The 24,031-nt window shown below is 36.5% G+C and overlaps 3 protein-coding genes across 3 annotated transcripts in view; all 3 read right to left on the minus strand.

Annotated features, from left to right (window-relative positions):
- Positions 1–15,643: 15,643 nt before the first annotated feature.
- Positions 15,644–19,429, minus strand: LOC125662429 (uncharacterized). The gene is made up of 2 exons (XM_048894643.2): positions 17,012–19,429; positions 15,644–15,722 (listed from the first exon to the last, which is right to left on the minus strand). The coding sequence occupies exon 1, from the start codon at positions 18,870–18,872 to the stop codon at positions 17,526–17,528; it is 1,347 nt and encodes a 448-aa protein (XP_048750600.2). The 5' UTR covers positions 18,873–19,429; the 3' UTR covers positions 15,644–15,722; positions 17,012–17,525.
- A 96-nt stretch (positions 19,430–19,525) lies between these two features.
- On the minus strand, positions 19,526–20,303 carry LOC125662980 (uncharacterized). The gene is made up of 2 exons (XM_048895314.2): positions 20,262–20,303; positions 19,526–20,158 (listed from the first exon to the last, which is right to left on the minus strand). Exons 1-2 carry the CDS (start codon positions 20,301–20,303, stop codon positions 19,526–19,528), a joined length of 675 nt encoding a protein of 224 aa, XP_048751271.1.
- A 3,135-nt stretch (positions 20,304–23,438) lies between these two features.
- LOC125662981 (DNA-directed RNA polymerase II subunit RPB1-like) overlaps positions 23,439–24,031 on the minus strand; it is a 1,336-nt gene continuing 743 nt past the window's right edge. The window contains 2 exon segments of the mRNA XM_056147516.1: positions 23,439–23,817; positions 23,819–24,031. The exon segment at positions 23,819–24,031 is cut by the window's right edge and continues 102 nt beyond it. Of these exon segments, the coding sequence (XP_056003491.1) occupies positions 23,439–23,817; positions 23,819–24,031 (592 nt within the window).

The raw sequence follows: 24,031 nt of genomic DNA on the forward strand, positions 1-24,031 counted from the left end.
TTAATGGCATGATCTTTAAGGGTCAAAAGATCTTCATACCCAAAGGCTTTAGAAAGGTCATACTAGGTCACCTACACACTGGTCACATGGGTGTCAATAAATGCCTCAAACGAGCGCGTGACATATTATTCTGGCCCAAGATGTCGGCTGATATTGAGGATATGGTCCTCAAATGTAATACATGTCTAGAAAGGCGTTATGACAACCCTAGGGAACCCCTGAAATCCCATAGTATTCCAGAGCAGCCCTGGCAGGTGCTTGCTTCTGACCTATTTAGCTGGCATGGCCAAGACTTCGTGCTGGTAGTTGACTACTACAGCAGATATTTTGAGGTCAACAGACTCGAGGATACACGCTCAAACACAGTTATTCTTAAACTTAAGAAAACCTTTTCGCATCATGGTATCCCAGAGAAACTAATTACAGACAATGGCCCACAATATTCGAGTGGGGAATTCAGAGAGTTTAGCAAGCAGTATGGATTCGTACATGAGACTTCAAGTCCACATCACCCCCAATCTAATGGGCTTGCCGAGAAAACGGTACAAACCATTAAACATATATTCTCAAAATCTCAGGCGAGTCGTACAGATCCCTATCTGGGCATTCTTGAGTATCTAAATACACCTTTAGAAACCGACTTGTCTCCAGCTCAACTTCTGATGAGCAGGAGATTGCGCTCCATCTTACCGTCGACGCTGGCTCAGTTACAACCAAATGTGGCTAATCATGAGAAATTCCGCAAACAGTTGTCTGAAAACCGTGACAAGCAAGCGAAATACTATTCATCTATCGCAGAGCCGCTCAAACCCTTACAAGCCGGTGAAACAGTGCGTCTTAGGCGTGATGGCATATGGACACCTGCTACCATTACGCAGATACACAATCCTCGCTCATACCAGGTTCAAACACCTGACGGACGTGAATACCGACGTAACCGCCGTCAATTGCTTAAAACGGGGGAGAATTCTGTTGAAAATGTTGATCCATGTCTTGCACTTGCCACACCTAACAACCACCAATTTGTCCATATTAGAGAAAGCGAGATAAAAAACTCACTGCCGCCTACGATTCACTCAGCCACCCCACGTCCAACCCTGACAACTCAAAAAACTCAACCCATATCACAATCGATGCCTGAGTCTGACCACAACTCTCATTTGTACACTACCCGATCTGGACGTGTGATCAAACCACCAAATATCATGAACCTTTGAAAGAAACTGTTTGTAAGAAATTCACTAACAATGAGACTTGCTGTTGTTAATAGACTTTATAATTAGAAACTCTGTATTCAAAATATTGTAAATATTTACATTTCAGGGGAGATGTAACATTATGCAATTGTATGTGCTTATTTTAAGTTAGAGTTATCTTTCTTGCATTATATTGTTATCATAAGTGTGAACCCCACTGCATGTAACTGCACTTCCGGTGGACGGAATACAAAGTGAGAATACACACGTGAAACTACAAACTGTCTTGTTTTATTGTTTTACTGTGACATTCCTTTACAGTACCCTTCGGTTGCAATGTGTTTAAAATAATGTTCTTCTTGCTCTTATTTTTCACAATTGTTTATATTATCCTTTGAGTACTTTAATTATTACAGAAAAATGTAGTGGAAACATTTTTAATTGAGCCGAGGGTAATGTCAAGGAGTGAATTTGTATATTTTACTTTTACTTTGATGTTTTAGCATCTGTATTACATTTCTCAAATTGACATCTCTCCCCCTCCTGTCCCACAGTTTCAATGACAGTGTTACAAGATTTACATTCATCGCAAAGATAAAAGGTTTAGCCTTATCAAAGCATTTCCTGTCTTGAGAATTCTTTACAAATTAATGTCAACCAGTTTTCTGTTGATGTTGCAATTTCAGTTTCGAACTCTTTAATTGGTTATCTTCAGAAATGTGGGAGGAGCTAAGGGAGATGAGATGAGTCAATGTGCATGGGTTTGTGGGGAGTCTTAGAGTTATAGTTGCAGTGTTCACTTGTAATAATTTGAATTCCATAATAAATTTGGATATAACTAAAAAGTAGTGACGAGTTATTTGAAGGAAAATCATAATCGCAACAATATATTTGAATATTATATTTTCGCCATGTATATAAACTTGAATTAAAAAATTAGACATGGACCTTCGCTGCAATGACTGTCCGTTTTAGAAGGCCTGGTTCTGGTGGCCCAATATTCTTATCTCTGAATCGTTCTTTTTAGCGTGATCCTATAACATTTTCAAAACGAAATATACCAGTACAAGTTAATTTCATATGGTATTTTATAATAGTATGGGACTTTAACTGACGGAGTTAATATTTCCGATTAGTTGGTTTAGGATTTTGTTAATCTTCAAAAGTGAAGTACTTTGTTGACGATAAAAACGAGTGATATGTAGAATAACATTTGATTTATTTTAAAACATCCAGGTTCAAGAGAATGCGTTCTTATCATATTTTGAAAGAAGGGATCGCCCTCTTTGTGTCCTCTCTCGAGTAAATTCCACAGGTGTTCGGAGTTTAACTGAAACTGAATTACGTAGATAAGAAATAGTGTACTGTTGACATGTCATTTATGTTAAAAATCAAATATAAAGAGCTATTTCATGTGTCGAGTCCTTGTTGCAATGTGTTGTGGATTGAAAATCCCATTTCCACAAGAAGAAGAAAAAATCGGGGAGCAAGGGGTGGGGAGAAGAGAAGCCTTGGGATGTTAAATTAGTACACGTCTGTAGACTGTTTGACTGTTATACACCCTATTATGGTATTTGGTTCTACTAAACAGAGAACCCTGGGGATGTTTAATTAGTAGACTTGCTCAAGTTTCTATGTTTAATAATCAGTGCTCTCTTTAATATTTTTGATAATGCCAAACATCATTTAAGTATGGTAGAGAACAGACATACACAGTAAAATTTGAATGAAATGATAAAGTAATAAAAACAATGGAGACTTGAGCAAGTTTATTTAATTAGTACAATTGTGTAGACTGTTTAATTATTAGGGCCCCGCATGAAATGCGGGAAGCCCTATAGTAATCACATTGTCCGTCCGTCCGTCAACACTTTCTTTGTGACACGATAGGTCATTTCACTTTGCCTGTCTGTCTGTACGGCATGATCTTTGTTATTATGAACACTTTCTTTGTGACACAATAACTCAAAACAATTTTCAAATTTTGTACATAAATACTTTACAATAAGAGGACGACACCTATAGATTTTGGGGTCATGTCACTGTCTGTCTGTATGTATGTGTGTCATTATCTTTGTTATTATGAACACTTTCTTTGTGACACGATAACTCAAACAGTTTTCATTGTACAGTTTTCAAACTTTGTACAGAAACACTTTACAACAAGAAGATATTTATAGATTTTGAAGTCATGTCACTTTGTCTGTTTGAATGTCGTCATCTTATTATGACCGTATTTATTTACCACTGTCTAAGGGAGATAATTCAGTTTGAATTATGATATGCATTGTATTGTACGAAAGCCTAGAAGGGTCAAATTAGAATATATAAAAAAAAAATTTAAGTCGTAATTACGACTTAATTAAGTCGTAATAACGAGATAATAAGTCGTAATTACGACATAATTAAGTCGTAATTACGACATAATTAAGTCGTTATTACGAGATAATAAGTCGTAATAACGAGATAGTAAGTCGTAATAACGAGATAATAAGTCGTAATAACGAGATAATAAGTCGTTATAACGAGATAATAAGTCGTAATTACGACATAATTAAGTCGTTATTACGAGATAATAAGTCGTAATAACGAGATAATAAGTCGTTATTACGAGATAATAAGTCGTTATAACGAGATAATAAGTCGTTATTACGAGATAATTTTATTAAGTCGTTATTACGAGAAAATAAGTCGTAATAACGAGATAATAAGTCGTAATTACGAGTTTATTTTGCTATATAATAGGAAACATTTTGACATCACAGTATTCGCTTATGAGGATGGAGGAGCATGTTAGATTGTACTTTGAACTTGGTTTATCCAATGCAGAAATACTTGCATTTCTGGCGTTAGCGCATCGTACTATCATCAGTATGTCAACTTTGAAGCGCACTCTTCGACGATTGAAGTTACGAAGAAGAAAGGATTACAGTGATCTACTAGATGTCGCGGTGTTTATAAGTAAAGAGCATCAAACATCTGGTCGATTGTATGGCTATCGTTGGATGCACTTAAAATGCATTCAAAACAATCTTCGTGTTCCGAGAGACACTGTTTATGAAATAATGAAGATTCTTGATCCAGAGGGCTTAGCAGCACGAAAGAGACATCGTTTAAAGAGACGTCAGTATAAAAGCAAGGGACCAAACTTTGTCTGGCACATTGATTCCTATGACAAATTAAAGCCTTATGGAATAGCCATCAACGGATGCATTGACGGGTTTTCAAGGAATATTGTATGGCTTGAAGCAAGCACAACAAACAGTGACCCCAAAGTAATCGCATATTATTACATTCAGGCTGTTAAACGTAAATCGGGTTGTCCTATGCGTATTCGATCTGACATGGGAACGGAGAATACCCATATTGAACAAATGCAGATATTTCTGAGATGAAACCACCAAGATGAGCTGTCGGGATCAAAGAGCTTCCTTTATGGAAAGAGCATACATAATCAAAGAATTGAGTGGTTCTGGGGATGCCTTAGGAAAAAAGTCGGACAATTTTGGATGGATCTTTTCCAAGGACTCTCCACTGATATTAATGATACTTCATTTTGTGGCAGTTTCTTGGATAAAAGCCTAGTGCAATTTTGTTTCATCAAGCTAATTCAGGTACTAGTTTAAAATGAACCTTATTCTGTATATTCGCACGCACGCACGCACGCACGTACACGTACACACACACACACACACACACACACACACACACACACACACACACACACGAGATGTTTTCTTGCATATGTCTGTTGCAGTAGCATTTGTTCATTACTAAATATCAAAGAAAGCCTGTAGAGATTCGCTTGAAATTAGGGTCATTTTGTATTTATTGAAAATGACAGAATGTAATGCTTGCAAATTGGAATTTCACGCAATTTTTAATCTCATGTGGTTCTTTTAATAGAGAGATTTGGATATGCTGACGACCATGTGGAACACGCACACCCTTTCATCAAGCTCAAATATCCTTAGCGAAGGAAACCGTCCTCTCATGATGTACACCTTACCTGAATTGTACGGTTATGAAAACCAGCTTTGCCCTGTTGATTCACATGAAGTTCTTCTGTGCGAAGAAGAGACAACCCCGAAACCAGAACACCCGTGTGATGAGACTGTTAAAGAACTATGTTATGATATCATGGAGGAAGCAGGTGATGCTATGCCAGAAGACGCAGATTGCGCAAGGGAGTTATACTTGAGTCTCAGAGAGGCGATTCTTTCGCAGTTGTGAATGATTTTGTCTGTCAAATGAAATTTAAAACAAGTTTAGAGAGTCTGCATTATTTTGTTTCATCTATTAGTCATCACTGTTGTTTTCCATTTATTGCTTTAGATTCAGTGTACCATAATATCTGTATACAGCAACTGTTCACGTAGGGATCCGGATTATAATACATGTAGGTCCTCGGTACCCTTTACTTGTCGTAAGATTTACTATATGGTCATATTGGCCCCAACCTAGGGCCTGAACCCATGAATTTCACAATTCGAGTAAAGGACTTCATGGACATCATAATTGTGCTTTTAGTTTTTTTAAACACATGGAAGTAGAGAAAAATATTTCTTAAGATATAATACATGTTCACCATATTGTCATAGTGGCCCCACCCTTGAGCCTAAACTGCTTTCCTAGGGACCATTGATTTTTACAATTTTAGTAGGAGCTTCATGGACATGCATTTATTTTCTTTAGAACTCAAAAAATATTTGAAAGAAGAGAAGATACCCTAAGATTTAATACATGTTCACTGTATTGTCATATTGGCCCCGCTCTAGGACCTGAACTCCCGACCCTTGGGTCATTAATTTTACAACTGGATCAGAGGGCTTCATTATACTAAATGTGCGGATGTATAGACGAAGATCTTTGAAAATTTGGCAGTTTTTGCCCCCAGCCCTAGGACCTCAGGGGTACAAGAGTTCCAAACTTTACAATTCATGCCCCCCCCCCTCCCTGTCCCCAAGGATGCTTCATACCAAATTTGAAAAAAAATAATTGGAACAATAGTGATCAAGAAGAAGAAAAAAAGTTCAATTGTAAACACATTTCATCACTGGCCATTTTGGTCCCATCCTACATGTAATACCAAAACCCCTACCTCTAGTATCATGAAATTATCATTATAAAAGGCTCCCTGATCATTCCAAATATCAGTTTAGTTTAAAATTAATTTCAATAGCATTAAAGAAGATGTTCTTCAAATGTTTCACATTTTAAACCCTCCCCGGGATTTACCCAATTTACAATTTTGGTAGAGGCCTTATTAATTCCTGCTCTATATTACTATGCAATTTTTGTAAAGGACTTCCTGCTCTACATTACTATGCAATTAGTTTTTATTAGACGTGCAATTGTAGATTTTGAAAATTTGTCATTTTTTTGACAATGTGTACTTTATATCGCGAGTTGACTCTAACACATCAAATCGCGAGAACTCAAATTCGAGAATGTTGTTTTAATGAATAGTGTTTACATGTATTTTAGTATCATGAAAAAAAAAAAAGCGAAAACTTTAATTTCGCAATCGATGCTCCTCGCGAATGTACGCGATAATAAATAACTCGCGTTTTATTAGGAATTTACAGTATACTATTTATGTGCCCTTTGTTTCCAAAGATGCTTCATGTCAAATTTGAAAAGAATTGGAATAGTACTTATCAAGAAGAAGTTAAAAACGTTCAATATTTAACGGACGACGTACGACGACTACCAATTTCAATAGGTCAACTGAGTTCAATCAGGTGGCCTAAAAGTCTACATGCAAAGAGAACCATTATAAATTGTTGCCCATTAATATGTAATCATGTCTAAAGCACTTGCTAGATTTCCTCTAAATATATTATATCAAATTCAAGGTTTCATTTTTCTCCTTGATACATTCACTGCCACAATGCCTTTATCCGAAAAGGAAGAATTTTAGCTTACCTGAGCCCAGTGCTCAAGAGTGTTTTTTTTTTTGTGTGTTTTTTTTTTTTTTTTTACCTCAGCCCGTTGTCGTTGTTAACAATTCACAATTTCATTTTCTTCTGAAATCTCTAAAACCATTGGGTCAATTTTAACCAAATTTGGCACAAAGTGTCCTTTACAGGCAGGGGATCCATACACATTTGTACAGATGAAGGGCCGCGCTCTTTTTCCAAGTAGAAATGATAAGGAAATAGTCAAAATACATTGACAACTTTTAAAACTCTTCTGCAGAACCATTCGGTAAACTTCAGCCAAAATTGGCACATAGCTAGTACAAGCATTCGATTTAAGTTTGTTCAGAGAAAGGTTCACATTCTTTTATTCGAAGAGATAAAGGCAAAATAGTTGAAATGCATTGACGACATTTTAAAATCCTTCTTAGAATAATTTTTCTGAATCAAATTGCTGTTGTAAAGATAGCTTTGCCAAGTTTGTTTAATGACAGGAACTGCTTAAGCGATGTGGCCAATGGTTTTCTGATTTTGTTCGAAAGGAAATCAAAGAACTGCTTTGTGAAAAATTAGAGTAAATAGAACGAAATATTGTACAACAAACTATGAAAAAATCTTTATTGATAAACAGAATTGAAGAAGTTGATGAAGCAACATTATAGGAGTTTCTGTTCTTAAAATAACAAAACATTTCTTGTCTTAGTTCTTGAACAAAAAGCTAAACATCTATATATAAAATGATTCATTCGAAGTGCATGTTAAACCTGTATCAACAAGTATAGAAGCCATATACCAGTATTTCAAACTCAAAATAAAGGCTTAGTTTAAAAACAAAAAGCATTGGAGCAAAGCTAAACATCTGTATATAAAATGATACATTCAAAGTGCATGTTAACCCTGTATCATCAAGTACCAAAGCTATATACCAATATTTCATACTCAAAAATAAAGCTTTCTTGAGCTTATAGACAACAATCTGTGGTGAACCTACATGTATTTATATACACGCGTATTCTCATTCTGTGTAAAAGAGGTTAAATAATGTCCATAACCCAAACATTTGCATTCAAGACCGCCAAAAATTCCGTTCTAAACCCAGGGAAATTCTCGTAGGTTTTGGGAATTTCCAGTAAACATGAACAAGTATGGGCAACCGGGCGCCGTGCTAATCCTGTAACGTTTACAAATGCGACGTCAATGTGGTCTTGAAGCAACAAGTCTGAACCCGTGCAATATCGCAGGAATTTTTTCAGGGTGAATATGTCTAGTTCCCGAACAAATCGCCGTAGATGATTCGACACAACGATCTCCTCCGGAGACATAACCTCTGGAAACTTCAATAGAGCTAAAACTTTTCTGGTTGTGGGGGACAAGCTGTCGTACATTGCCTTCAGCTCTTCCTCAGATATGCTGAGCTTCCTCAGGAAAGGGCCGATACAGTCGATAACAAACATCGACGACTGGACCAGTTCTTTGTGGGCTATTTCTTCCAGAATTCTTCTAATATTGTCTTGTCTAGGGATTCTTTTTATTTCATGCTGATCCAGAATTTCTAGAAACTCGTCCATATCAACAGACTCTATGTCATCCAAAGCGGATTTAAGGCACACAGCATCGTTTTCAGGAATAAACTTCAAGAACTCTTGTAATAGATTGCTTTTTACGGTGCTGAATAGACATTGTTCCAAAAATGCAATTGACAGCTGGATAGGGAAATATCCAACATTTTTCCATCCGAAAACAATGATCTTCCCTATGGACTGCCACTCAATCTCCCCAAAATCATGTCTTAAACAAGGAACTTTGAATGAGCTTCCTAAAGTACACTCTTGAAAAAAAGAGTTCCAGAATTCGCAAAGGATGTCCCTCGTGACCCCTCCTCCATCTTCTGCTGTTTCCGGTACTCCGTTGGGCAATAACACAAGTCTTGGTAACAATGTCACTGAAAGGGTCAATATTCTTAAACTCTCTGATCATCTCTTTAAGGATCTGACCTCTATGCAAAGTTTTTTTATGTTCCATTAGGGGTGTCGGTGGCACAACTTCATCTGTAAGTTCTAAGGTATCAGCATTACCGATGTTAGAAAGCACCCTATCATCCATATCGTCAACGATGCCTGCCAGATTGAGAGCCTGCTGCAGAATATCATGTTTCTCTGTTCCAGAATCTGACCCCCTATCTGAATCATCAATTCTTGTTTTTCGCTTGCTGCGCAAAGTTACATGCAGTTCTGGTAGTTCGTCCTCGTCAGATGTTTCGCTGTGGTTGCTTTGTCGTGGAATTTCTTCTGATTCTTGATTTTCTTCCTGTCTGCTCTCAGTCTTGGATTCAATGTTTTCTGTTGTGAAATAAAATCGTAAGAGAGGAAGTTTCGTTTCATCATACATTTCTTTGACTGTCTTGTCTTGACGAACACTTCTGCTGCTGAAATCTTTTATATCACATACGAAGTCTGTAATGGGTCCTTTAGGGGAATCGCCATGTGGAAAAAATAATTTGATGCCTTCCTTTATCAAATCCTTCTTTGTTGCATCCTTTTTAATGCTTATCTTTCTTGTCCCTCCCCCCTTTCGTAGTCTAACTTGTACTCCGAGGTGGAACCATCCCAATTCAATCTTTCTCGTCTTTTTTTGTGCGTTCCTATTTCCCAGCTGTCTAGGCCTCATTTCTTCAGATTCTTCTTCTCCCGACGAATCTGTTTTAGGTTTTCGGTTTTCCCTTTTATCTTCAATTTTCTTCCTAAGAACTGAAAGGAGATTCTCTCTTTTCTTGCTTTGTTTCTCTTCCTTTTTACTACTTGTAAGAAAGCGTTTTAACCTCAGTCTTCACCGTGTTTAGGGATGTATGAAGAAAGTTCTTCATCTGTCATTGATATAATCAACTCCTTGTCAATCTGATAAAGTAAATGACAAAGGTTGTAAAAAAATCCAAAACAATGACTATCCCTCCAATCATACACGACCAACGTTTTCTTTGAGAGAGAGAGAGAGAGAGAGAGAGAGAGAGAGAGAGAGAGAGAGAGAGAGAGAGAATTAAAATTTTTACAATCCCAGATTAAGTAGTAAATGTTTTCTTTATTTATTACCTAAGAAGTTTTAAATTCAGTTTTAATACAAATGTACTAGGTTATCTAAGATCCTCGATCAGGTGGTCGGAGGATTAAGGAAGTGATTGCGTGGTATCACGTGGTTTAGTACAGGAAAATTATGACATCACAATTATTACCATGACGTCACAATTAACGTTTACCAAGTTACCTTTTGAAAGTGGCGATGGTAATCCCTGCGTTTGTTTTTTTATTTGACATTATAAAACAATCAATTGTTCTCTCTCTCTCTCTCTCTCTACGTTCATAATACGTTACAGACAATATGTAAAAATGAAAAAAATTCAATGGGCCATTAATTTTTCAATACCCACGCAATCACTTCCTTAAAAGAGATATGCTGAGTTCATCCAAGGGACACAATTGGAAAATAGAGAAATAGAAATAGAAAATTTCACAGTTGTCGACGTAATTATTTTGTGCGTCTACAAAAATTAAAAGATTTCTCATAACTCTGTAGAAACTATGACCGTCCCAAATAAAAAAAAAAACTCCCAGTCTTATTCACCACTAACATACATGTATTTTATAAGCGCACGTAGTCCTTGATGGACAGCAGATGTCAAGCCCCCCCCCCCCCCCCCCCCGGGTCTATTATGCAGTCAAAATCACGCCAATAATTTCAAACAGGTGGCGCGCCGGCGCTGGATCCGCCTTTGTGTATGGTGTAATTTTATGCTTGTTTTGGGATTTGGTCATAAGTAAACTGAAGTTACAATATATTCACAGATGCAAACTTATAAGCATTAGTATACCTTTTCTTTCTCCATCTTCTGAATGCTTTCATTTGGTAGGCCGAGATACTTCCATGCCACATCTTCCATGATTGCGAAGCGAGAGGCAGAATGACGAAAGTTCTTTTCTTATATTGTGTAAGAAGTCGTAATTACGACTTATTATCTCGTTATTACGACTTATTATCTCGTAATAACGACTTAATTATCTCGTTATTACGACTTATTATCTCGTTATTACGACTTATTATCTCGTTATTACGACTTATTATCTCGTTATTATCTCGTTATTACGACTTATTATCTCGTTATTACGACTTATTATCTCGTTATTACGACTTAATTAAGTCGTAATTACGACTTATTATCTCGTTATAACGACTTAGTATCTCGTTATTACGACTTATTATCTCGTTATTACGACTTAATTTTTTTTTCTTTTATCCTGATTTGACCCTTCTAGGCTTTCGTAGTATTGATATATAGAAAATTTACAAGAAATAACTCTACAAGATTGTGTATGTGTATATATTTGTGGTTTTTTATTAATGTGATATAAAAAAAAGCTTCATGTCACATGTATATTTAATTAAAACACATCATTCCCAGTCAACAACTTTCGATCGGGATCGCAATACGAAATAAAATTTCTTATATCCGGTTGCAAAGTGAAACTGCTTCATGCTTCAAGTTATTCAATTATGTAGTAATTGCACGTTACACTTAGAGAGCTGTTCCTTTTAATAAAGAAAGTCACAAAATATATACAAAATGAGTGTACCTTATTCATTACGGTTACCGAGCTTTCGTCAGCGAAAATCTCGAAATGGCATGTTTCACTGCGCTTGTTGAAGGAAAGGTCCACACTTTCTACGCGAGTATTTTGATATTTGTTAACGAATTTTTTCAGCATACATGGTATGTCTCGGCTAGGAATAATGGAAATTTGCTCACCTATGTATGTAAAGACATATTAATCTCTATTTTTAAAAATGTAGAACACTTTTATCAAATGACAATGTGTTTGAAAAAACACTTAGAGCCCCGATGTCAGAATTTCCTTTTCCAAGCCATCAATATGTCAATTCATAATCCTTTTCGAAAAGTATGTACCTTATTTTGTACCCCTTATCCATTTTGAACCCCCTATTACAATGGGATGTTGTTGCACTATGTTGTGTTTGAGTGGATGTCATGAGTGTGTGTCAAACAGAAGTAATTTAAATTGCACAAGTCTCTCGTAAATATGCTTCATGATTCCCGTTTCACAAATTTGGCATTCCAATGTATCTTTATATATTATTAATTCTAACATATATATCAGCCCCAAACATTGCTATATCAAATACAGATGTCACTTTCCTCTAATAACCCTCAGCGGGGCCCTTGCTGACCGTGTCAGTTTTCTAGTTATACCCCTATTATGGTATTCGGTCCTACTAAACAGAGAACCCTGGGAATGTTTAATTAGTACAAGTGTGTAGACTGTTTGACTGTACTGATTATTGATGATGGTGCAAATAATACCAAACGAACAAATCTCTACCCCGTTTATTCCCGGATCTGGCCAACATTGTAATGTTAAATGTGAAGATGGTCAACTTTTACATGTCTAATAATTAAAATTGAAATTAAATTATGAACCCAATTCATTCAAATTTAAAGGGGAGATCATTGCTAGTTTTCATTGTGTAGAACGAGACACCCCCCCCCCCCTTGCGTCCCAGACAATGCTCACTGTAGAGCCTGGCTTCCCATCCCCAAAAGTAACTTCATATATTCAATTACACGTGGATGTAGAACGGATTTCAGGTAACGTGTTCAACTCGGGGGTCGTGATGTTTCCTACCACTGTATAGATATATTAGTTGTAAATAAACGAAGACCATCCAATTATCAGCTTATAAATAATGTCATCGTCGGAAACCCACGATCGGTCGCATTACGTTTACCTACCGTGGGACACAACCCCAGTATTTTCCCTGGAAGGTGTGTCTCGGCTTCTATATGCGATTGGTCGCTTTACCATTCCTTATTGTAATATTCAACCAATGAAAAAGTCCCTTATTTCTGGTCCTCGGTTTCCGCCAACAATGCTTCTTTCCTCCGAGGACACATCAGTAGCTTTTTAAAAATGCAGAGCATTATTTAAAAAAAATTAAATTTTAGCACTGAAAGTGATCAAAACTACAAATATTTATGAGTTGCAGAATACATATACCTAGCTCTGATGTCCCTCCAAGTTTATCAATATGGTTTCTTTCTGGGTCTGTACTGGCAGGTTGTGCTATAAGAAAAAACAAGACGTTACCCAAACAAATTTTCATAATGCTGTTTTGAACAGTAGTAATGCCAAAATTTAGGACTTTTTAAATTAAAAATTGCTGTCTTATAAAACAAATTTACTTTTACAATAACAAAATAATGTTTTTGCTTCCAGAGATGTTATGGGACTCACGGCGGGTGTGACCGGTCAACAGGGGATGCTTACTCCTCCTAGGCACCTGATCCCACCTATGGTGTGTCCAGGGGTCCGTGTTTGCCCAACTATCTATTTTGTATTGCTTGTAGGAGTTATGAGATTGATCACTGTTCGTTATCTTCACCTTGCATGTTTAGATTTAGTAATACAAATAATGTGGGTGTTTTCTGTCAAAAAATAGTTGTAAAATTTGATAAAGGCTTTTATGGAACAGAAAATAAAATGGTTCACTTCATTTAAAGAGAAAAAAAACAATCAAGTAACTTAGTTATACTTCTGAATGTGCATATAGATTTTCCACGCATGAACTAATATTTCAATACAATTTTACACTATTCACCACTTACTTATCACTCTTCATTCAATGCAAGGTGAAGATAACGAACAGTGATCAATCTCATATAACTCCTACAAGCAATGCAAAATAGAGAGTTGGGCAAGCACGGACTCCTGGACACACCAGAGGTGGGATCAGGTACCTAGGAGAACATTCTTTTTTACACATTTCAGGGCTTGAAACTAACATTTTGTCACCAGTCCAGCAGGACTGATAGGGTATAATTTCAACCAATCCGCAAAAATAGTTACCAGTACACCAAAGCTTTTCAGAAATAACGAAACATATTTCGTTCATGTTATCAAAATAAAATAACGGAATTTAACTTGATATGCCTCGGACAATATTGTAACACTTATATGTGAGATCTCTACGTACTAATCTGGTCCGTCTGATATCTACAGAGGGGTGCCAAATGTGTGTTTACGATTCCATAAGTATATTTTGAAATGACGATTTAGAAAATTGACCATTCCCATCGGACTGACTAAAATGTTACAAATGTCAGTCAGTCCGTCGGACTTTTAACCAGTCACATATAATTGTAAATAATGAAAAATAAGATAAATGCATAATTTGCTATATGAACGTATTTCAACAAAGATAACCCTTACGTAAACCTTTGCTTAAAATTTTACTTCTTACACTTCCAAAATATGCCCGGCTTATAAATTTGTTTGCACCCGTGTTTCTTGTGTTTATATTTCTGTCGATCATTGAGGGGGTCAGGTAGTAAACTGACCATAATAGTCACGTGATGTGAATCTCGTAGAAACAAGATACTGGTTAGAGAGTTTGTGTGGCGGAATAATCAGCGTCCTGTCGTTAGTGCCTTCATAAAACTGTCACAAACAATGACTGTGGATAGTTCAGAAGTCTGTATTATCACTGCCTTTGATTCTAGTTTTAGTTACTGTGGCTAGTTCGGAAGTCTGTATTATCACCGCCTTTGGTTTTAGTTTTAGGTATTCACAAATAAAATCAATAGGACAAGTGAATTTAAAGACCCTGCCGTCCACTGATAATTTAATGTTGGCATTATTAGAATGAGGAGAGGCGGATATAATTCTTTCTTATGTATAGTTCTGGATCCTGAAACAATAGGGCGATTCTTTTTAGAACAGGAAAAGGAATTCTCTAAAGATATACTACCTGTTGTACATGTAAATAATAAAAAAAAAAGTTCTGAATTTCTAATTGTATTTTTGTGTTTATTCTTTAAAATCATCATTAAAATTAATTACCTAACTATTATTGAAGATATAGGATATAATATACCTGATAGTTAATGATGCGTTGCAGTAAATTACTAATTGCGACAAACATTTAACAAAAGAAAACAGTCCATGGTGAGAGGAAGAAGCCTCTTAATTTTTCAAGGTCAAAGTATTACTTGGTAGGAAAACCTTGTAATCAGTATATAAACGAACTGTTGGGGCTAGAACCGTCAAATTTTGTACACATACCCTTTATGCCAATTGGAAGATGTCTATTGTTTTCCAAGGTCATGGTCGTAGTAGCAGGATGCAGAGTGATTCGTTGGGACAAGGACCATTAAACGTGGTACGCATATCTTACGCCAAGTGAAAATATTACATAAAGAGCACATGATTTGTCTTGTTTTTTCGATGCAAAGAAAGTATGTCGTCACAATCTGATGATTGCTACAGCAAGGCAAAAAAAATATCATTTACAGCATTTGTGAATGATTCAACACATACATTGATACTATGTGTATTCATTTCTACATTAAATTGATTGATTGTATCTAGCTTAACGTCTCACTCGATAATTTTTCATTATGTTCTTATTCGTTTCCACTCAAACGAACATAAATAATTTATAAAATAAATAACAACACGTATATAGTTACAGAAGCGCTCTCGCAAGTGCAGTTTAATGAATCAAAATGTACAATTTTAATTTCTCTTGTCGAAACTCATATCTACAAAGACAAAAACAGAAATAATAATCAATAAAAAAGGATCAATATGTGAGGGCGGGTGGGCGGGAAAACGTCTGACTGTGCTGAGAGAGAGCCTTCGAATGGCGTAAACTTTTACATACAGTAAAGCGTGCGAGCTTTATTAGAATACCTGTAGAACAAGTATTCTATAAATACGGTAACCAATCAGATCGGCAGTCTACATAACAAACACCAGATAAACACGTGTTCGATAGATACACGTGTTGTGATAACTTCAATAAATACATATATGTTCTTATTTGTTTCCACTCAAACGAACATAAATAATTTATAAAATAAATAACAACACGTATATAGTTACAGAAGCGCTCTCGCAAGTGCAGTTTCGACAATAAAGAAAGAGAAGAGATAAGGTTATAAACCCAACTTTTTTGTAACGGAAAGTTTAGATTGCAAGTTTTCGTGAACGTAACCGTCCTTAGCATGATCAGACTTCCACCTTCCGTGTTTTTTTAAACAGACGATCACTGATCCCTGCTGCCGCTGCAGCAGTAGCACCACCCGACCTCAAACTATGTACGCCATATCCCTTTGAATCTAATCCTAAGCTATCTAATGTAGATAAAACTAACTCTCGTACTCTGGTATATGGCAGAGGTTGATCATTTTTCCTTAATTTGTAAAAGTTATTTTTCTTACAATAAGTCAACTGTCTAAAAATAAACTCCTCTGACAACTCTGATATGCCTGATAAGAGTAGATATCTAAGTAGCATATCAACCGGACAAGTATTAGAGTTCGTACGTGTAATACATAAAGAAGTACCTTGCTTATAGACATCTGTTTTACTCTTTGCAATAAACAACTTTAGATACGATTCATAAAAAGTTAGATGTGACCTTCTTATATTAACAATTTCAGAAAACCGTAAAAATCCGGCATATCCTAAAAGAAAAATACAACAAGTACGCAGTTCATATAAAGATGCATTATCTCGCCCAAACTTTTCAACAACGGCTGTCAAAACAGCTGGTGAAACTGGTTCTTTCTTATTTACAGGTTGACTGTGTTCTCTAATACAACCTTCTCTTACGAACTTAACTAAGTCAGAGTCACAAGGATTGTATAATCCCGACATATTATGTGCCCAAGTAATAGCATAAGTAGCCTCTTCAATCTTTGAAGAGGACTTGAACGTTTTTGCAAGATAAGTCAGATATATTGCAACATGGACATCAGTAGCTGGTAAATAATTAATATTCGGTGTAAATGTCTTGCACCACTTGGAGAAATTGTTGAAGGCATACCTATATTTCTTTGTTGTATTTTCTGCTTTCGACTTCAGGCAGTAGTTGGGTAAGGACTCGGCGAGTTCCAAAAGAGATGGATCCTGGGCGATGTTAAACAGAGATGTCCACCTACCAACCGAAAATATTTCTGCAAAACGTACAAAGTGAATAAAATATCAATCAAATCAGTTCAATTCAGTGTGTATCAGGGCCAAATCTCTGCAATACACAACTCGTAAAACTTTCGTTTGAGTAAAATTTCTATTTCATGTACATGTACATGAGTATCTAAAACCAAGAAAACTATAATCCAGCGTCTGCAGTACAATAGCGTACCAGGACCTTAAACAATAATATGAAATTTTTTATCTATATTACTCATAATCCATCTGCAGTACCACTGTACCAGGTCCATTAATTTCTATATGCACACCAGGAACACTATCCACTGCAATGTACATATCACAAACAACACAAGAACAAGCACGCCTAATGATCACCATGCGTAACAACATTCGATGATTATTATACATCACAACCCACTGGCATCAAGTCTTATTACTAATACTGGTGATAAAAACCTGTCCGAACCAAAAACCGTGTTTTTGTTCTGACCCTGTACATAGATTCCAGACACATCTTTGAACTCTAAAATATCTATGACATATTCATGAGTGGCACATTTGTCTTTATATATGTAAGGCCAAAAAGAAGCCGATTTCCACTTTGGCACCACTAATGTTCCTACAGCTTTGCTACTTATGAGATACTTTACAGTTTTTACAACTAAGAAAATAGGCGGAACTAACCAATTATTTTCTAACTCCCACTTTTGCGTAAACGAATCGACAGCTTCTGTGCCTGGGTTCCAAAAAAGCGAATTAAATCTATGCAATTTTTTGTTTTTTGCACTAGCAAATCTATCAATAGTATGTGGACCATATAAAGAGTCAATAAACTCGAAAAATTCATGAGACACACCCCAGTCTTCATAATCTACAAGTTTACTTAAATAATCAGCTTTTTTATTTTTGTCTCTAGGGATCCACTGAATATCGATAGAAATGCTATGCTTCCTGCAGAATGAAAATATATTGAAAGCTATTTCTTGGAAATCTCTTTTCATACTACCAGACTGCAAAATATGCACACAGCTCTGGTTATCTGTGAACCATTTGACACATCTTTTAAACAACATTTTATCAAATGATACTAAGGCTAATTCTATTGCCCTCATTTCTCTCCATGTTGAACTTCTGTTCATTTCATGTTCATTCCACATCTGGTGGAAACACTGTTGGTCTAATCCCACTGTATATGCTCCAGCGCTAGCATCTGAATACACTAGTGTACTCTGTCTCTCTGTAATCTTCATTTTTCTTTCATTGTAATTTCTGATATTCTGTAACCAAAATTTTAATTCTTTCATCGTGTTAACAGAAAACTTGAATTGTAGTAACCTGTCCCATGAAGTTTTAAAAACAATTTCCATATAGCAATGTCTTGTCATCAATCTGCAAACATTACCCATAACTGAATGCAATGACATTATTTTACCGACCACTCTGGCCTGTCCCCTAGCTGACACTTTAAGTAAATCTGAAAGAAACTGAACAATTTTTGCCTCAATGTCTTGAATTCTTCTTTCTGGAATAGAAATATTAAATGCTTCTGAGTTCCATCTGATACCCAACCACTCTAAATCTTGCACTGGACTGAAAATAGATTTTTCATGATTTATTAAAAATCCTGCCTTATCTAAGGATGACTTGATGAAACTGGAAATTCTCTGACGCTCTTCAAATGACTCTGACATGGCTATGCCATCATCTAAATAAAGAACAATCTTTATATTGTTAGAACGCCAATTCTTGACCATAGCCCTTAAACATTTGCTGAATATATAAGGGGTTGTAGATAAACCAAACGGAAGAACTGTAAAACAGTAGTAATTATCTTTCCACTGAAAACCAAGGAATGTTTGACATTCCTTACAAATATCTATATGGTGGTAACCCGATTTCAAGTCAAACTTAATGCAGAAGCAATCTCTCAAAATATTGTAAAGCCACTTTATAATCTTCAAATTTTACTTTGTCTCTTTTCAAATATGAATTTAACCACTAAGATCTAAAATCAAACGCTTCTTTTCTCTGTTTTCTGCAACACTCAAGGGGCTTACTACAAATGGTCTGAATGGTACCTGTATAACAACAACCTGATTTAATTAAGTCTTCAATGCTTTCTGAAACAAACGAAAAGTTCTGTGAAGCAGATTTGTTATTCTTCAAGTGAATTCTAGGTGGGTTAGCTGCAAAAGGAATGTTATACCCATTTTTAATAATTCTCAAAATATCATCGAAAGCACCTATCTTTTTCCAGAAATCATAATGATTGTGTAAACTATTCTTCACCCCTGTATACGACTCATTTGAATCTCTTATCGATAAGAACTTGTGATGTTCCATCATTATCTCATTATCTGTTATCTGATCAAACATATCTACAGGTAATATATACTTATCATCAATATCACTTTGAACTGGAGCCTGTACTGCTGGTGTATTGAATGTTGAGGGGACATCTTGTTTTCCAATGCCCAGTCTGGAAGCACTTGTAGCAGACGTCGCTGGGCTGAGGTGTCCGTCTACTACCTGAGCGAAAGGGCTGGATAAACTGACTGGTGACGGCTTGTTGTAGAGTGTTTGTCTGCTGCAATGCAAGCGCTGAAAGCTGAGCAGTAGAACCAGCAGCAGCAGCAGATGGGACGGGTTTATTGTAGGGTTGGAAACGAGACTTCTTGTTTTGTTTACTGCTCCTGAGGGCTCTGTTCTCGGCGCTCCTGATCTTTTTCTCGTCATCCGAGTCATCGGCGATATCTTTACATTGATACTCCTGTACCGTCTTCCACCCTGCCGGGGAGCCGTCTGCAATTCTGATATACTTTTGTCTGGTTTTAAGCTTTTCATTAATTCTTTTAACAACTCTTTCATTGTGAGAAGATAAATCTCTTAGCTTATCAAGCTCTTCTAACAGTTCCTCGTTAAACAAATATTGTACCTTATTTCCCTCGTATTTCAGCTTACCAGCTATGTTTTCTTGGAGTTTCTTAGAAAGTTGTTGAGCTGAGGATTTACTGTCTTCCTGAAGTTTCTCTGATAATTGCTGAAATTGGGTGGAAATCACAGTTGACAATAGCTTGACTGCGTCAGTCAATGCAAACGAATTAGACGTGGACTGAGTTTTCTGATGACTTAGGAAATTCTACCGGTGTTTCGTCAGTCATAAGAATATCGTCCTCGTTATCCATGAAGATAAATTTGTAGAAACGTCTGACTGTACTGAGAGAGAGAGCCTTCGAATGGCGTAAACTTTTACATACAGTAAAGCGTGCGAGCTTTATTAGAATACCTGTAGAACAGGTATTCTATAAATACGGTAACCAATCAGATCGGCAGTCTACATAACAAACACCAGATAAACACGTGTTCGATAGATACACGTGTTGTGATAACTTCAATAAATACATCTCGTATGGAGACGTCACCAAGACCGGTGAAGGGCTTCAAATTTAGACCTATGCTCGGCGCTTACGGCCATTGAGCAGTGAGGGTTCTTTAACGTGCCACACCTACTGTGACACAGGTCATCCGTTTTTAAGGATGACCCGAGAACCCGTGACATTCACATCTGATGCCGAGCGTTTGGCGAAGGAACTGTCACTACCTGTTTTAACGACTTAGGTGTGTCGCGGCCAGGATTTGAACCCCGGGCCTTCCGCATGCGGGGCGAACGCGGAAACCTTTCGGCCACCGCGGCGGTCATTTCTACGTCTAACGATAGTTCATTAAGTGATTGCAATTGATTACACAGTTGTGATTTTACATCATCATATACATTATCATCCCATTTTGATTTCACAAAACGTGCCAGAACAAAAACTGGCATCTGTCCCAGTATTAAGTTTGACACAAATATGGAAACTCAATAGACCGTAGTCAGACCATTCATTAAAATCGTCGACATGAAAATAATGTACATGAAAATAGGTTTCAAGACACAATTGTAAAATCATTTGTACTTGATCCATGATGATTATAAAATGTAAATGTACCATCTGCCTCACCACAAGTACGCCCATTGGATATAATCGTATACTGGTAGAACAACATAAAACTAAAAGCATATAATCGTATACTAGTAGAACAACATAAAACTAAAAGCTTTCTACCAAAACTATTAACCATAAAATCTTGTGATTTTCTCTATGACATTGGAGAATGAAAATTATATTCTGTAACTGATGACAGTATACCATTTAAATCAAAAAGTCCTATGCAATAAAATATGGAGATGTTCCTATTCGCGAGTTTAAATCAACGCTAATTATAACACAGCCCCTTTTCCTTATAAATATATTGAAATATCTTCATTCAGAACATTCAACAAATCATTTTCACTTTTCTTGTATAAGACATTATTTTCATGTGGAATGTAAACAAAACCTAAATATAAATCGCTGTTTTCTACACTAATATCTTTATGTAACCTTACCCAAAGAAAAGATTCATTTTTTCTTTATATAGATAAGTGTTAAACCTCCACCTTTACCAGATTTCCTTGGGAGACACTTGTAAAAATAGTTTTCTCTGATTAAACACTCATCAATATCTGCATCTAACCAACATTCTCACAAGAAAACGATATATGAATTAAATAGTGAAGCAAATGATGGATCACTTCATTGTAATGGATATGTCTATTAATGTTACAGGGATATATTTCGAGAATATGGGGTGCTTGCTCCTCCTAGGTACCTGGTCCCAACTCTGGTATATCCGAGACTACGTGTTGGAGTTCTGAGATTGGTCACTGTTCTTTATCTTCACCTTTCATACTGACCCAGAGAATAACATAAAAGAAAATATTACAGAGCCCCTTGGCTATGCCCATCAGTCCTTTCAAAGTTTTGTATGACTTAAAGTTAGAATAACATTGACTCTGTGGATTGAGACAACTGGGCTTTTGTACTTATAACTCCGTACAGTCAATAATAACGAAGGAGGCTGAAAAATTATTCTTATAGTTTTCAGGCATGTTTTCGACTGAGGCCATAAACCTACACTACCTAGACTGAAAAACATGACATTAATCCAGTGGGTGAATATTGCACTGTTTAAAGTCAAAGTTTTGTCTCAGTTTTATCAAAACAAGCAAGAGCTGATTCTTTGCTGACAATGATTTTGCAGCTTCAAGAGTTTTACTCCGTATAATAGGGTCTTCTTCTGTTGGTACTAAAAATGAGAATAAAACATTGAACCGGTCTTTAGAAAACCCCGTATAAAACTGATAATCAGTGTCCTTCAGTATTTGATATCCAAATCGTCCGGAAGTTTGTTGTTTCAGCTCAAAATTAATTCGGAGCAGTTCTCCCCTCTCTCCAGTTAATGCAGTATTGTCAGCAATAATGGCCAAAATTACAAGTGGATTACAACCTGAGTAGTAAGGGGGGTAGAGAACAGTCATCTACAGTCAAGATGACGTCATGGTTTTTTTCAGACCCCACCCACATAGGTCATAATTGAGGTCAAAGGGGAGTCTACAGTCAAGACGACATCATGGGTTTTTCCAGACCCCACCCACATAAGTCAAAGGGGAGTCTACAGTCAAGATGACATCATGGGTTTTTCCAAACCCCACCCTCATAAGTCATCATTGAGGTCAAAGGGTGAGTCTACAGTCAAAGACGTCATAATAATCTAAGTGTAAAGAGCGAGTCTACAGTCAGGGGTGTTAACGGTTACACCGACAATATACATATGACGTTCTATATTTTTGCTGATAACAGCTACTATGACATTCTATATTATGGGCGTTGACGGTTACACCTCTGAATGTGATTCAGTATAAAATACGATCATTTACAGTCACAGTACCAATACACCTTTCACGGTAAGCACCTGAATAACAATATCAAAATGCAGCAAGTCTTGTCGTAATCAATCATTGATGAACGAGTTCAAATGTTAGAAACTTGACAAAATGTATGCACACATTTTAGAATATTTATTATTATTAATACAACAAGAAAGTGTAACATCAATGAACAACAATGATATCTCTGAATACATAAAAGAAAACAGAAATTCTAACATACACAATATATAAGTAATTACCCCTTACACAAACATAAAGGTGACATATTTTTAAGATATAACTAAAATAACAATAATTTTCATAATAATTTAACTGATATATAAAAAATTTCTGTGGATGATGTCCAGTGTGAATGATACTGTAATCTTCGAAGGGAAGACGCATGTATCTGTTTCACACTAAGTCTGTCAGAGTTAACTTTCTTTGACATTGTATATAACGTACACACAATGGTTCACAATGCTAATCCTTTTCAATGAATATACAAACAATGCATGTAAAGGGATAATCAATTAAATTCATAATTCTTTAAAAAATCTTTAGCATAATTGATAAGCATGGATGTTTGTAATAAGTCAACTCTCATAGAGTCAACCAACTCACTAAGGGCATTTAATTCCCTTTGAAGAGGAAAGGTACCACTAGCTAAACGTTGTAAAAAATCCACATTAAATCCTTGAGACGTACTGCATTCTGGCGACTGAGGAGGGGGGTACTTAGTAGTCGCGGCGGTCGTAAATCCTTGAGACACACTGTATTCTGGCGACTGCGGCGAGTACGTAGGAATTGTTGCGGTGGTCTTAAATTCCTGAGATGTGTTATTTTTTGGCGACTGAAGAGGGGGGTAGTTAGTAGTTGTCGCGGCGGTCGTAAATCCTTGAGACACTGTATTCTGGCGACTGTGGCAAGTACGAAGGGATTATTGCGGTGGTCTTAAATCCTTGAGACATACTACATTCCGGTGACTGAGGGTGGTATTCGATAGTTGACGCAGCGGTCTTAACCCCAGATGTGCTGCATTCTGACGGTTGAAACGAATGCACAGGAATTGCCATGGTGGTCGTGTTATTTTCTGGCGACTGAGAGGGGTTTCCAATGATT

This window comes from Ostrea edulis, chromosome 8 (genome assembly GCF_947568905.1).
Source record: "Ostrea edulis chromosome 8, xbOstEdul1.1, whole genome shotgun sequence".
NCBI classification, from domain to species: domain Eukaryota; kingdom Metazoa; phylum Mollusca; class Bivalvia; order Ostreida; family Ostreidae; genus Ostrea; species Ostrea edulis.